General features: G+C 40.5%; 1 protein-coding gene across 1 annotated transcript in view; it reads right to left on the bottom strand.

Annotated features, from left to right (window-relative positions):
* Window positions 1-6,654, bottom strand: part of COBLL1 (cordon-bleu WH2 repeat protein like 1) — a 66,521-nt gene extending 59,867 nt beyond the window's left edge. Inside the window, exon 1 of the mRNA XM_058027574.1 lies at window positions 6,492-6,654. Within this exon, the coding sequence (XP_057883557.1) occupies window positions 6,492-6,517 (26 nt within the window). The 5' untranslated portion in view covers window positions 6,518-6,654. The remainder of the gene's footprint in view (window positions 1-6,491) is intronic.
* Between the last annotated feature and the right edge of the window lie 9,992 nt (window positions 6,655-16,646).

The raw sequence follows: 16,646 nt of genomic DNA, 5'->3' as shown, positions 1-16,646 counted from the left end.
TGAAAGTAACCAGCCAAATAGCATTTTGAATGATTTACATGCTCATACTCTGTAACCATGCAGTAACTGATGAACATGCCATTCACATGTTGTCACACTCTAGAAATAGAAAGACCAAGAGTGCTTAACGCTACCACTTTATTTGTTCAAAAGTTCTGGAAGAAATTGTTCCTTATTGAATACATTAAATCACTAAAAACTTATAAAATGAGGAAACTTCTGCTAGCTATAAGACATGCATCTTTTTTACCCGTTTATCCACAAGCAAGTGGTAAGCTGCATATCAGCACAATCTCAGTGAAAACAAAGAGGCAATTACTAGTACCAATATAGGGCAAACCTCTTATTTAGAAGCTAATGGCCCTGATTCAAGATCAATAGAGAACCTTGGATTTGTCTGGCCAGAAAACAGCCTGTGGTAGGGGCAAAGAACAGGGAAAATTACTGCCAACACTGTGCAGCAGAAGAAGCCAAAGTGACAAGAATGCAGATCAGAATAACACCTTGACCAGAGTGTCTACTCCTGTCCTTAGTGGTAGGAGACAGGGCAGGGACAAGCTGCAGATAGTTCATTTGCTAAAATTTCCAGAATTTGTCATTATTTTCCCACAATTAACTGCAGCATATCAGTGCTTCACTTGTTGTCACAAAACTGAATTTAACAAGTGGAAAAGCAGAGCAGTCAATCTGGATAAAAAGCTCATAAGCAGCTATCTATGCAGATCATAGAAGCAGAACAAGACATAAATAAGGGAGCGCTAAAATTCAGCTGCAAATCTGTGAACCTTTCCAAAGTTCATCCTCACTCTGCTGAGTAAAACTAAGTGTCAGTAACCTAAAGCACATCAACCTCCCCCAAGTACCACATTTTCTCTCTCCCAGTAAGTATGGTTGAGTTTTGAATGCCTCCCAAAAGAGGAAATTCATGAAAAGAACTCTGACTTCATATCAGACAAGACACTGAAATTGTGGCCAATGGCTATCCCACTGTTCTTTTGACACACATAAAATGACAATGATCAAAATTTTAGAAATTTTTATTACACAGGTATAAAGTCACTAGCATAATGCTGTTAGCTTAAAGCAGAAAGGCTCTTTGGATGCAGAAATTCAAAGCTAACACTTTAAAACATCACAAACTACAATACCCTAAGGTGAATACAAACAAAGAAACAAAAGACTTGTCCTAACATTAAAAACAGAAAAAGGAACTACCCCAGACTTCTATGATTTGATTGCCAGCAATTCTTCTGACTCAAGAAGAGACTATGAAGTTGCAATAAACTCAATGTATCAGCTCAACAGCAGCAGCAAACCTAATCAGCATAAAACAAGACACACAAACTTCCTTCTACCTGGAGACACCATAAGGGAGGGAGAGCAGTATGCTACTTCTGTCAATTATTCAAAATCCAAACAAAGAAACAAAAAAATGGGGGGAAGAGGAAGGAATAATCTCCACACCAAGTACCAGATCTTTAAATCAGCCTTTCTCATAGACCAAGTGACCAAGCCACTTTTTTCTTGCTGTCACTTCAATATTTAAGTAAAAATATTTGTTAATCAAAGTCACTGGCAAATACAATGGTACACAATAGCGGTACAGCTACGTCAGTTTGAGAATGTGACTCACATTTTCTGATGGATCTCATTTTATCACCAGAAGCCAAAAGTTTTTTGAGTTGAGTTAAATGACTGTTTACAATTCCAACCAATGCTATGCCATGTTTAGCCATGCACTTCCCTTTTGTCTTTGATAAAGGATCACATGGTCTTTTACAGACAGATGGGAGATCTTTCGACCATGTTGAGCATTTATTCACATGATACCACAAACTGACTCAAGGAAACAGTCAGTGTATGACTGAGATGTGAAATATGATGTGACAGGATGTGGGAAAGGCCGGTAAGTTTCCAGATATCATTAAGCTTTAAAACTTATTTTTAAATGAAAATTGAAACATTATAAAGTACTTCTAAACTTGGAGCTTTTGTTTTCCAAGAGTCCAGAAGGACTCTTTGAATACTTAGCCATTTTTCCCTGGCAAATTAATTGTACTCTTCTCAATGAACTAGGGTAGCATTTTGCAAAAGTGTTTCTATATTAAGTTGTTAAAGCTCTTCCAAGTGGTCCTGACAAACATTTTTACAAAATAAACAACTCACTGGACACATCATTTCCTACTGTCCATGTCCACCATGAGCAGGAAGAGGCAGCACCAGCCTGTCAGAGAATACACAGATTTCATTCAGGAAATGTGAAGCTCTTCTTCTCTGGTGGAGACAGAATGCAGGACAGCTGCCCCTTATGCACAAGGGCAGAATGATCACCAACACTACAGAGATTCTTCCACAAGAGCACTCAGGCTACCAAGCCACTTCAAAGACTCCATCTATAGGAGTAGGATGGTATAGGATGAAATCTCAGCATTTATGTTATGTGTCATTATTTCCAAACAGCCTCAATTCTAACATAAAATCTTATTCTGGATTAAGTACTGGCAAGCAGTACTTAAAATAAAAATTCCTGTAAACCTGTTAGCTGGCAGGCTTTATATATAACTATAAAAGCCAGGAAAATTTTGAGGTAAGTAAAAGCAGGAAGAAAACCTAACAACAGGAGCCCATAAGCAGTATCTTAAAGAACACCATCAGAAAAAAAAAAAAAAAACCAACAACAAGAACCAATTGATTTGTTTGAATATTTCTAAAACTATCATAGCACCACATCCCTATTTTTTTAGAAAAGAAATCATTGTATACTTTTAAGGCTTCATCCAAAATCTACAATTCACTGCATTTCACTCCTTTATTAACTTAAGATTTATGGATAAAGATGCATTACAGCAGTGTATTTTGGGAGGAAGACTGGAAAGTTTGTAAGAATGTTTGGGCAGCAGAAATATAAGACCAGTCAAAGAAAGATGCTTAGAAATCAGACAGAGATTCCAACAGTTCAGACAGTGATGTCAGATCCTTATTACTTTTCCAAAATAAGCCTCTTCAGACTCTCACTTACATCCCTCACTATCAACAACCAGCTCTGAAGAAGTGCTTATAAAATGCTTTGGTTTTCCCTATCTTCTACATTTTCACCTTGTTTTTCTACAAAAGTGAACCAGCATTGCCCTGTGTATTGAGAATATCTCAACAATACCTAGGACAGGATAGGGGGAATTTTGTGCCCTGCACTGCAAAAGAACTGTCAAAACAAATCAAAAAAATTATCTAGATTCCAAAATCCTCTCATCCCTGCACGTATCACTTGGCAGAAAACCAGAGCCATCTCCCTACTCCAAGAAAAAGCCCCAGTCAACCATCAGGAAACAAGAGGGAAGCATGAAGAAGCTGAAGGAGTAAAGACACATCTGACCCAATTCCATCAGTTCATTTCTACAACAAATTCCTGATAATCTATCACAGATATATCAAATTATATATATATATCTAATTCTGAGGAAGGACAGCATGTAATACGTGAATAAAATTACTGCTACTGGCCCAACAAAGTAACAGGTAAACTCTGACTTGCTTGAATAAGGAAAAAAAAAATCCTATTTCATGTCTGTAGCTATCACTGCCAGCCTTGAGACCTCAGCTTCAAGTCCTGCAATGTCCAAGGCATTACTCAGCCATAGATAAGTGAGCAGATGAAATCAGCAACTGCAAAGACAGTCAATGACCCTGCTTTAAAATGCCACATAAAAGGGCCTGGGAACCCTTCTCCCCTTCAACAGTGTAGTGAAAAATATCCTCAATGCCCATTTAAGTACAAGGGAATAAGAATGCAATGAGCTAGGTAAAACAGAATACACAATTTTTAAACACAAAAGCATATTTATAAAAAGAAGAATTTAGAGTTTCAGAGTGAAGAGGAGATACAGGCAGGATGGGATAGAGGGGAAAGAAAAAAAAAAAAGGAAAAAAAAAAAAATATAGGAAAGACCAAGCTGCAAGGCCGGGCTTTTTCTAAATGTGAAGATTTAAAAGAATGCACAAAGCCAGAGTACTGAAAGATCCACTCAACTGCTGGGTTCTCAACCCTTCAGGCAAAAACAAAGTACATCTTTAGTAGTAGCTGTAGACTTAAAAACTTATTTAAGACTTAGCAAAAAAGAACTTCCTCCAAGCAGTGAGTACTTTAAAAAGTGAATGAGGTAAATATAGCTCAAGGAGGGTGCCAAGGATGGAATTAGTGAGGCTGATTTGTAATGTGGGTGGAAGGAGAGAATCAAAATTGCAGGCAAGGGAAAGTAAGAGACCATGAATCAGAGACCAGCAGAGGATCCAGAAAAGCTTAAGTCTGGAGACTTCAGAGGGCAACTGGAAAAAGCAATAACTCTTCAGAAATGAAAGTTGGGAACCTGGAAACAATTTTCAACATATAATTATACCTGATTTGTGAGGAATTAAATATCCCAAAATTTAATTTTTTTTTTTTTTTTTTACTTTAAAATTTTAAAAATCAAAGCCTGAATTGCAGGCATGGGTTGAATTTCTGATTTTACACAAATGCCTTAAAATTATCAGAAAATCCATCTCTAGAAATTCCACCAACTACACTACTGTCATCAACTAACACATACCTTGTTTGTCTTACTAACTAAAGTTAAAAAAAAAAACCATCCATGCAAATAATTTCCATGCTCTCAAAGCCAGAATGGTTACATTTTGAATTCTGCACAATATTATCTTTTAATGAGAAGGACAGAATGTTGAAGTCTGTAGCTACTAGTAAAGAAAGAGGTACTTCATCTTTGCCTCAAAGAGTTGCACCCAGCAGACAAGTTGTAAACGTTTTTTCAACCTTGTTACTAATAAATATTTTGGCTCCTCTTTTTTTTTTTTAGATCAGAGACAAAGCATTATTCGTCCCACATAGAAAGAGCTTTCAGCACTGCTGTAACAACAACAATTAAACAATAGCCAGCTCAGTAGATTATCCTGTACCTGCAATATTATGCCCAGTTATTCTGTCAGTCAAGTTTGACAGTGCAGAAGGACTGAGAAAGGTTTTACAGAAGTCAAGAGCAATACAATGATACTTAAACAATTGGGAAACTAGTGAATGACAAAAAATCACAAACCAAACTTGGCACGCCATATTCTTCCACTTCAGATTTCCTTGATACCTACATATAAAAAGATTCTGGGCAAAAGTAACACTACTCTACTGATGGTCCCATTTCCTTGAACACTCTTATTTAACTCAATTCAGCAAAGATCCCAGAACATCAAATGGTTGGAGGGAAGGGGAGACACAGATTGACAAAAAAGCCAAACAAAACAAGCAAACAGTCAAACTGAATGAAACAAAAAAAAGGTAGTTTGTTTTGTGGAAAAAAAAAATAGAAGAAGCAGCTCCTCCAGACAGCTTTGTCAATTGTAAGTCTGCATTAAGGGCAGAGCTGAAAATGCTTATGCTCTTCCCACTGCACAACGTTTAAAAGTTACCTGTCAAACCTCAGGTATAGAAAATCTATCTGAAGGCCTGACATTAAAATAAGGTAAAATACCAAAAGGGAAAACTAACCAACAGAAAACCAAGGCCCATAAAAACAAAAAAGAACACTGTTAAATCAATATATCAATAACTCAGGAATATTAGATTGAAAATTGATCTGATTTTAAAGAAAAATAAACACATTTCTAGTGCCTGCTTTTGACACAGGATTGTGTTTTGCTGCTTGGATGCTTTTTGTCTGTTTCTTTTGGAGGAAAATTCAAGCTCACTACATTTCTTGTTTAACATAGAGCAACAGTTTGCATTGTTTGGGAAGGAGAGGTTTGTTTGTCTATCATTAAATAATAATATAAGATAAATAATATAATAAATAGGATTCCAAACCAAGCTCTATTTCCAGAAGAGAAATGAAAATCAAATAAGCAGACAGAAAGTATTTTTAAAACACAGCTAAGAAAACTTCCAAGCTGTACTATTTCTTCAATGAGAACCTCTGTAGAGCTAAAGCTTGCAGCAAAACCAATACTTTCTCACAGAAAAAAGCCTAAGCCCAGCTAAAAATATTCACATGCTCTATTTTCTTTAACTGAATATAGTAATCCTCACAACCATAGACATGCAGCAGAGTTGACATTAATACAAGTTCCCAAGGGAGATATTTCATAGATATATTAGGGACTCATCCTTTAACCACCTATGGCACTCTGATCATTTACAACAACCAAACAAATGCACACGCCCCTTCTGAACTAGATAACCTCCTAGCAAATAAAAACAAATCCAGGAACTCTGAATTCTGTAAGAGTTCCCATGGTATTCCATTTCTGCATAAAAAAAAACAAAACAAAACAAAAAAAAAAAAAAACAAAACAAAACAAAAAAAAATTTCTTAAGCCATGAAAAAAAATACAGTTATATCCATCAGTCTATGACATGAAGAGTTTAAGTCTGAACACATCTACTGGAACTCCAGTGAGTGTTCAAACTTACTTCATAAAGAGCTGCATTTTTAATTGTGGGATCTTACCTCAGGAGAGAACGCAGGTGAAGCATCAAGTTTTTAATTGGTTGCTACAGCTCAGAACAGCACGGGTGGTTTTCCCCCTTGAGCCCTCCATTGTTGCAAGCTGCACAGTCAGTTTCCTCCTCACTGTGCCAATGCTGGGCACAGCCACAGAACTCTACAGGAACACAGGAGCCAACATCTCAGCCTCTTGTCATCCACCAATGCCCTGATGCCAGCTCTTTTAGAGCTGCACACAGAGATGCTGCAGTGAAGAGCAACTTCCTCACACTGCAGACAGCTGTGGGAACTTAACTCAGAGCAGCAGGGCAGCCTCTGGGCAAGTGAGAGCCAGGTGAGAAGACAAGAAAGTGCACAATCAGATCTGGTTTAACTTGCAAGCAGCTATAAAAGAGAACACCTGGCATTCCTTGTACCCCCTATGTTAACACAGCAGCTCGTTATACTGACTTGTTAATTTCTAGAAAAAAAGAATAAATATTTAGTTGAGCATGCTAACCTTGTTACAGCTCAAAGGGCTGGCTGGATAATCTGACAGCTGCTGTTCCCCAGCACACACAAAACTACAACAATAGCAGCCCAGAACAGCAGCCAGGCTAGAAAATCCAGCATGCTCAGAAATTATTTTCCAAGCTACAATAGAGATAGTCAGAAATAGTGCAGCACCTTATGAAGGGAGACCTATTTAGATGTTGCTAGATTACAGGAGAAACTTGTTTGTGAGTTTAAAATAGTCCAACTCAATTATTTTGTCTGTCAGATGACAGAAGTCCTGTAAAGACTTTCAGTTTCCTCTGGAATCTAAGGTTTTGGTCTCCCACAATGGACTCTTTTCTTCTTCCACCCAACACAGATGAGCCTACTCAAAACAAATAGTGATCTTCAGGTTTAGGAAAATACTGTGGTCCCATTTAAAGTAAATAAAAAAAACCAACCAGTAACTGCAGAAACAAAAGAACCTACCATAAAGTAACAACTTCCAGTCTCAAGCACTTTTTCCCCTCAAAGGCTTTTGATACCCCACTATCTAGCTCTCATTTTTATTTTTCACAGGATACCAACACACTTGGACAATGCTTGGAAATAACTCTGCTAATCTCTATTTGTGTATTACCCTCCTACACATTTTTTCTCCCTAGTATCCGCATTCCACCCCCTAATGTTTTCTTGATCTCATTCCCACAGCAACACACTCCAACAGGGAACATTACCAGTAACTATTCCATATGCACCCAGCTGTGACTTCAGACTTGACAAAATTTGAGTAAACATCTTTTAAATACAACATTCAGTTAATGGCATCAGTGTCATTCCACGATTTGAGGTTGCCTTGCTTAAGGCAGATACATTAAGAAGAACAACATAATCACCTCAAGAAGTGTTCCGTGTACATTTGGAACTCAGCTGGCAAATTGGCCCCTGGAATGATTAGCATTCAAGTGGCTCCTGATGGGCATCCACCCACAAAGGAGATAACTCCCTGCTTCAAACACCCAGCAAGCTCTACAGACCCAAATTCTCAAGATTCTTTCCATTTTGTTATTGCTCATTTACCTGGTCTTCTTCAGGGTCATGGGGGTGAGAAGAACATCCTAAGTATTACCTTGAAGTCCCAGGTCTAAGAAATGAAACACATCTAAAATAGACCTTTTAAACAGACCCAAATCTAAGACAGACCTACTTAGTAGCACGAGTATAAAAGGTCTTGTACTTAATGATAAACACAATGCACAGAGCAATGGAAACAGATAATTCATTGCAAGAGAAAAACGTAGTTCCACCCTTACGTAAATTTCACCAAACTGAGCAAATTCAGACACTACTCAAGTCCCCACACCCACTCTGGGGCTGTGGCTTGGGCACAGAATGCTTGGTTTGAAGCTATTGCTACACTTGCTGTCCCTTCCCACACTCCACAACAGGAAGGACTTTCATTTATACTTGAACAAACCTGTGGCTATGTTGGGAGCTGACTCAAACACTTGGAAGAGAAAGAGAAGGAAGAGAGCTCAAATCAGTATTCCAAGCTTGACACCAGACATTTGCCAAAACTGCACCACAGCTGATGTGTCCGTAATGTGACTGAAATGCTTTGATAAAAACTCCGTTACGTGCAAGAGAAAAGGTAAATTTCTTGGGTTTTCGGAAAACATCTTACTACCAGAGACAGCCCTGGAAATCACATGAAAAAGACATTTCCCCTGTTCTCCTTACATTTTCCAACTACAGCAAGCAGCAGTGATGGGAACCTGAAGTCACACAGGAGAAGTGATGCTGGCATTAAGATAACCAAAGCTGCTTGGCCCCATCCCTTTCCCCACACAACCAGCTCCATCTTCAGCCCTGGAGAGCAGCTCCTTCTCCTGAGCATGTTTTTGTTAGACACACAATGACAATGATAAAGACAAAGGGGGTTTGTTTGCTTGGGTAAAGAAAGCCAGAAGCTGTTATTTTGCATGTAAGCATATAGCTTTAAACATGGGAACAAATGAAATAACACAAAATTCTTAGAAACATTACAATTGAATTAAAGGTGGATCTCAACAGGAAGACTAGTATTACAAAGGATATCAATATTACATTTACAAAAATTCACATTTGCTCCAATATTCTAATGGCATATTAAGCCATAATACAATTCTTCAGGGTAAAATCCTGTGTCAAATAGTGACATCTACTTGTAATGAAAAAAAAGTATTTACTCCAGGTTATGGGACTGCTGTCCAGCAACAGTAGGAAAATTGTGTTCAGAAGGTAGGACACCAACTACAGCCACTCCTTTTCTTTTATTTATAAGTATTAAATCACATTTTCCAATTATTTCATAAAGCAAATTCAGCTCTGTGATGAACAGGAGCAGACTTTGTCAACTGGCCTGGCGGGAGCTCTGTGCCCTGAGTGCTGCTCAGACTCAGGCTAAGATAGATGAGCTATAAAACTCCCTAACTGCCCAGCCAAGCTTCTCCTGCCAGCAGAAGAAACTGTGTGTCATGGCCAGCCACTTACTGGACACACCTCCTATTCATCATATTCCAAAATACTCCAGCCAGTTGCTGGGCACAGTCTCTACTCACTGTACTATAAACCAAAAAACAAACCAAATCCAGGAGAGGCCATTTTTTAAAAAATCTTTTCTTTTTTACCCTGAATGTACAGAGAGAATAACATGGGCACGTTTCTCAACAAATTCAGACAAATATTATTGTCCACAACTGGTTTTAATAAACAATTTTTCAATAGGAAAGCATAATCCTGCACGCAAAAAAAAAAAAAAAATACAACAGGATCCTTTTCCAAAGCTTGTCCCCATAGATGTGATAACAAAATTCTGTATTAAAGAGCCACCAGTGATCAAGTTATATAGGAGTTCCAAGCTTTAACTAACATCAGTGCTTGGAAATTTACAAAACACTACCTTCTTAGCAGTTTAGCATAAACAAACTTTCTCAGCTGCTTAGAGTTACCAGCAATTACCCCACAGAACTTCAAACAGTGATTTAAGAACACATTGGCTGGAAAAGTTTTCAGCTGCAGATTAACAACATTTTCAACCTGGCTAAACAAGGAAAGAAGAGATGTAATGCAGTATATTACATCATTTGGTCATACTTTTAAAGAAAAATGCCATTTCAACCGAAATTCTTCCCAGATTGCACAAATTTTCCTATCATCACAGAGAGGGAACAGTAACTGCATACTATTCAAAAATGTATCTGTAGACTATTTTCAGTAAAACTGGGAGTTGTCTTCTTTTCTGGTATATCCACATTTTTTCCTCAAATCCAGCATTTCACGAGCAAATGAGACCATCTTACAGAAATAGTTAAGACCGTCAATGAAGAACTTTTGTAGCAAGAAAGGCATGGCAATTTGATTTTCTAAGGACTAAATTATATGTGAACAGCTGATAAAAGTCCTGAAAATCTCTCTGCAGGGCTAATGCAATGAGCAGTACTATTAGCTACATGTATCTCAAAACTGAGAAGGGGATGCTGGCAGATGTGTGAAATCACATAAAGGGAACTCAGATGTCAAGCAGCAGCCAAAATTCACTATACCAAACAGCTTTATAGCAGGCAACAGGCCTAGAGAAACTGTCAGAACAGCCAAAGTTTTAATTGTGCCCTTTTGCTTGTTTTTAGGTTCACTTGCTCACAAGTAAAACTGAAGACTTTCAACACAAACTGTTTTTGCCACTCCCTACCCTGGAAAAGAAACCTATGAAACCTATTATCCTACACTCAGTCCTTCCAACTCTGCTGAAGTACTTAGAGTCTTTAAAATCCAGTAATTACCTACACTATAATTATACCTTCGACACTGATTAACAATATAAAGTCAATTTCTCAACTGCTACATATAAATGAGGAATTGTGACAAGGCCTTAAGCGAATAAATACCATTTATGAATCTTCCATATTCACTACAACCATGGCTTCACACTGATTTGATTACTGCTGCAAATACTACAGTAAATTTCCATAATCTACACCTGTTTATCCTGTAGCCGCTTGGTCAGCAACACAAGTAATCCATTTTTGCAAATAATATGGAAGCTTCACAAAAAACGTTCACGTTAAAAGATACACCCACCATGTATTTTGTCCATTCTATTTACAGATAACTTCAGCAGTCTTACCAGTGCTTTGATCCACTCCAGTTCCCAGTGAAACTAATTTTCTTCAAACGTACCTGACTAGTTAAGGAAAAATCCTCCTCCCGATCTTTAACTGGGGTAGTTTTACTTAGGATTTAAAAAATATTTTCTTTAACGTTAGATTTTCTACTACAAGCAAAATTAAACCAGAGGGGCCTAACACGTAAAAAGAAACAACCCAGCCCTTTTACTACTCCAAACAGATGCTACTTGTTTATTTTCTTTTCCCCAGCGTCCGCAGTTCCCAGAGCACCGAGGAGGGCGCAGCCCTCCCAAAGCGCCGCCACTCTCACCCAGAGAGCTGCAAGTTGACTCGGCACACCTAAGGATGCTCCGAGCGGCAAGTGCTGACCTGCAGCGATTTGCCCGAGGCGCCGATCCCGGCAGGTCCCGCAGCCCGGCAGAGGCACCGGGACGGCAACGCCGGCGGACGGGCTGCGGCTCGCCCCTGCGGGAAGTGCCCGGCGGGGCACGGCCGGACGGGCAGGTCCCGCAGCCCCCGCCGGCAGCAGCAGCAGCAGCGGTGCCGTCGGGGCAGCCGTTTAACGGCCGCTCCATCTGCCCGCGGGCTTCCGCCCCCCGCCGCCGCAGGAGCCCCGGGCAGGGGCACCGGGAGCCCGCCCGCCCCCGGCGCTGGGAGCCGCCTCTCGCCGCTGGCTGCGTCCCAAGCAACGCACCTCGCAGCCGGGCGCGCTCAGCCCCGGCCTCCCCGACCCGAGCTGCCCCCTAACTCTCACCTCACCCAGCCCCCGCACGGCCCCGGCTGTCCCTGCGGCGCCCCGGCCGTCCCTGCGGGTCCCCGCCCGCGCCGTGAGCTGTGCTTACCCGGAGGGCGGCGGGGCGGCCGCCGGCCGAGCGCGCCCGTCCATACCGGCGGCCAAGGGAGCGCAGGGCGGGCGCAAGGCGGGGACCCGCCCGCACAGCCCGGCTCCCCGCCTCACCTGCTCGGGGCGGGCTGAGGAGGGCGGCCCCGCTCCGCCGCCCCCGGCACCGCCTCGTCCCCGAGCCCGGGCATTTCCCGCTGTTTACGGCGCGGACACTGGGCGCCTGCCCGGGGCGGCGGCCGCGGTCACGGCCTGCGCCAGGCTCCTGCAGATCGCGGAACCACACCTTGGGCGTAGGAGAAAAAAACACAGAAGCAAGGAACAAAAAAAAAAAAAAAAAAAAAAAAAAAAGGCAAAAACCAACTTCGCGGCGAGAAACTTGAAATGCAGAACCTTCCCCGCTCCGGCACGCACGGAGACAGAGATTCCCTGTTCCCGTCCCAGCGCCTCCCTCCTTCCCTCCCGCCCCCACACACCCGGCTGTCCCTCCAGCTGCGGCCGGAGTGGGGACTCCGCTCGGCCTCGGCCGCGGGCTGTCAGCGGCCAGCGGGGGCAGGGCCGCTCCTCTCGGCTGGAATTTTCCTCTCCCCGAGAGAAACGTCCCGGCGGCCGCCTCGGGCTGAGCCCTTTCCCATTCCAGCCACCAGGGCGCGAGGCAAATCCCCACAGGTGGGGAGAGCAGGCGCGGAGCCGGGGCCGGGAATCAAAGCGCTCTGCCCGGGGCTCACACCGGGGCTGCGCCCCCTGTGCCCGCTGCCCGGGACCCGGCTGAGCCCCACCGTGTCACGGGTGCCGAGCTCCCGCGGCCGGGAGTGAATTCGGGCTGATCTGAAGTTTGCTCGCTGAGCATGACGGCACCTCAGCTTTTCTGTGCAGCAATAGCTGAGCAGATGGGGCCCTAACGCGCTGCAAACCTGTGTGAGCACAGAGCGCCGTTCCTGCTGTGCTGTGGGACCAGATGGCATTGGCCAGTACGTGCAGCTTTTGATATAGGTAATATTTTGCCAAGTGTTTAACAAAAGTTGAAAAATAGCCTGCGTCAAAGCATTTACATCTTTCTTTTTTCCTACGTAGGAAAAAAATTAGAACGTTGCATTCAAGTCCTTTGTCTGACTAGTTCTAAGATTATATATCTGGAAAAATTAATATAATTGACCATTTGATGTTAATATTCTTCACAGCTAGTGTAATACTGTATATAGCATTGTAGATATACTGTACTTTAATAACTTTGCTTCTCCTTTCATATGCCTTTCTCATCTGCAGTGTGCTTCTTCAATAAAGATTTTCTTCTGCTTTTTTCTCTGGAGACTAACCCTGAAGCCAGCTGTTTTGACAACTCTAGAGGTTATTCACACCCAGAATAACCACATGCCATTATCAGGCACACCCTATTAATCTGTGTATGTTTCTTAAACCAAAAAATTAATCACTGGTGAGTCAGATGCATTTTCCGTGGTCCAGTTTTCAGAGAGGCAGCATTCAATGAATTGATCCATCAAGACTCTCAGGAACAATTTCACAGAGGACCTTATGTAAGTTTTGGACCCTTTTCTCTTTTGACAGTCCACTTTCTATTCCCACACTTCTCAAACTGTTTGGCTATGCCTAGGTTAGGATGAAGGTTGATAAATTCTTTTACATGTTGACTGTTCCTGCAATCAGGGCACTTTCTGCATTCAGTTTGTAGCATTAGTTTAAGTACAAAAAAATTCTCTGCTTCCAATCGGCTACTTCTTGGGCAAAACCATTATGTGACAGCACCTTCTAAACTAATGAAACTCCCATGCTGCAAAGGTGAGATGATTGAACAGTACAATGATGTTTCAGCTGAAGACCCTGTAGCTGATTGTGTATTACTTAGAATAATTACACGTGTTGGTGTCATGTCACCAATAAATAAGGTGGTGTTGTACCACTCCCTTTGTAATCTCATTTGGAAACCAATATATGCTATAGTCTAATTCTTTTGGCAAGTATTGATGCCACAAAGATTGCAATCTATTGAATAGCTCATGTGTGCTCATAATAGAAACTCAGCAATGCCAGGCAGAAAAGTGACATTAGGGAAATAACATTAAAAAAAAAATTATTAGTGGTGACTGTTTCCAATAGAGCCTGGGGATTACCTAAAAAAGAAGTTCACGGAATAATGCCAATCTCACTTTAAGAGGGGAGAGGTTAAGCTTATTGTCTTACACTACCACATGTCTTACTCTTATCTCAGTTGTTAACTAAACACATCTGAAATTCTGATCACTAGAAACACTGTTGGCTCTAAACTTGAGTGCCTGCAGGCCATGTTCTGCAGTGGCAGTTTTACAATAACTAGACTTAAAATACTTGGGTTTTGAGGTAGTGGAGATACCATTTCTCTTTGGGGTCTCAGTTTTTAGAGACAGATTCTGTCCTATGGCACTTTGTTTCTTTATCAATAGAAAATCAGTTCCGTGTTAGAGTTTCAAAAGATGTTGACAGAATCAAATGCTATTTTTAAAATTTTTCTATTTTTATAAAGTTTCAAACTTTGTCCTGAGCTGAAGACATTGTTCATACAAATCAATCATAACTCTCATACACAATAAACAGAAGGCTGCATCAGAGAATACCAAGTTAACACACTATTGTCTCTTCTTCTGAATAGTCAAAGGAAAAAAAACCACAACAAAACCTTTCAAGTTGCCTAGATTTTTCAAGCTGATCCATGAAGATAGCATTGTAACAATTAATGAAGTGGTAGGTTATTAATTACACCGTTGCACTAGTGTAATCTTTTGTCCATGGTTACCGGTAAAACAATCATTTCTCTGGAGGCATTAATCCATGTGGCAAGCTGCCACCCACTGCACTTGGTGAATGTACTCGGTGCTATTGTGTATTTAGTATAAATGTTTGCAGATTAATACCCAGTTCTGATTACTGTTAGCATAACCTTCAAATTTTGCAGGTAGTGAGAACTGCTAATGGCAACTGATATTTGAAGGAGAAGTTCTGTCTTAGAGACATGAAGTTCCAGGTATATTACTAACTATGGGATTTTTATACAAGTTAAATTACTAAAAACAAAGCCTTGCCCATTCTAAAAAAGCAGCCATATTCCATGGCATTTTTCATAATAGTCAGAAGTTGTCCTAGATGCCTTCAGTACTTCCGGTTGCCCTTCTCTGTTCAAGAGGTTACCAGAAATGTGAATACAAATATTTTTGAATGAAATATGCTGTAGAAATGTAGTGGATAGTTGATTTTCAAAGAGGTATGCCCATTATCGCATAAGGTGAAAGCTTTTTAAGTGTTAAATAGACCACAGGAACCTTGAATATTTTTTGTATTGTAAAAGTGTGCTTACAAAGTCCTTTTTAGATTTCTTAATACGTAACAGGTTATAGTGACATTTTGTGATTTAAGGATGCAACCTGAATGTACTTCTAATGTGGTTTTGTAATTGAAAAATCATGCTGTGTCACACTATAGTTGTTTTGAATAGTATTGTGCAAAATAGGTGTCAAATAGATTATGGAATTGAAAGGTGTTTTCCTTTTTAAATTACTTTTCTGATGCGTAACTAAATACAATAAAAAGCTGAGATATTTATTCTATATGATTTATCATGTATAGGAGACATGATAAAAATCAGGATTTTACCCTCATACTATAAAAAATAAAGCAAGAAAATACTATATGATTCTTCATTTTGTTTAAATGAAAACTAAACCCATGTGTAATTCTTCTTCATGGAGTAGTCAATCTGCCTCAATCCTGTTGAACAGCTGCTGTTCCTGTGTTTGCATTCCAGAATGGGGGTTAGGTTTGGGGAGCATGCACACACATGTACATAGCTACTGAGAGCATTGCTCAGGCACAGGGACAGGTTTGGGAAGCCATTTAAGCTGTGCACTTACCTGAGGAGCACTGTGCCCTTACACAGCACTGCTGAGCACACACCTCGAGTCCTGTGCTCCATTCTGAACTCCAGCAAACACACTGAGGTGCTGGGCTGTATCCAGCTTTGGCCTGATAGACAAAGTAGAAATAAGGCTACAAAAAACTACCCCATACACTTTCAATACAGGACTAAGTAATTTCTGCCTTTTGTATAAGTTTTTCCCAGTAGTCAATACTACCCCAAATAGTTTTTGCTAATATTTGTATTACAGGCATTTACTTTCTTGGAGATATATTGTCCTTTTAGGTCATATCTAAGACCTGCATAATGATACTATTATATACTCTGATTACTACCAGTGCAGTTTCACTCTGATAGTATTTTCTCTTTTGCCTTTGAATCATGAAAGGAAATATTTTACTGCTTACAAGTCATGATTTCTAAGTTATTTTGTTGCTGAGCAGTATTTCTAGGGATGCATTAAATAACAATTAGTGAGGTATTCATTTGGATTAACACCGCATTGAGTAATATTAGAAAGCTTCAGACGATGCTGAGTAATGAGTGATATAAGGTGTAGAATCACACATGCTGTGAAGTATCCTTGCAGAGTTAATGATCTTCTAAAACAGTTTTGTCTAATTCTTTCAAATCATGCTAGCCATGAAAGATAGATGAGAGATAATTTAAATGTCAGTCTTAGCTGGGGTTTAGAACAAACTACAAGTTCATTAAATTACTCTCATGCACTAAATTTCCACATTTTGAATGCACATAGCGTGCAAAATGCTCAA

Source organism: Melospiza georgiana, chromosome 7 (assembly GCF_028018845.1).
Source record: "Melospiza georgiana isolate bMelGeo1 chromosome 7, bMelGeo1.pri, whole genome shotgun sequence".
Taxonomy (NCBI): Eukaryota; Metazoa; Chordata; class Aves; order Passeriformes; family Passerellidae; genus Melospiza; species Melospiza georgiana.
The sequence above is the reverse complement of the archived record's forward strand: the minus strand, read 5'-3'. Positions and strand labels throughout refer to the sequence as shown.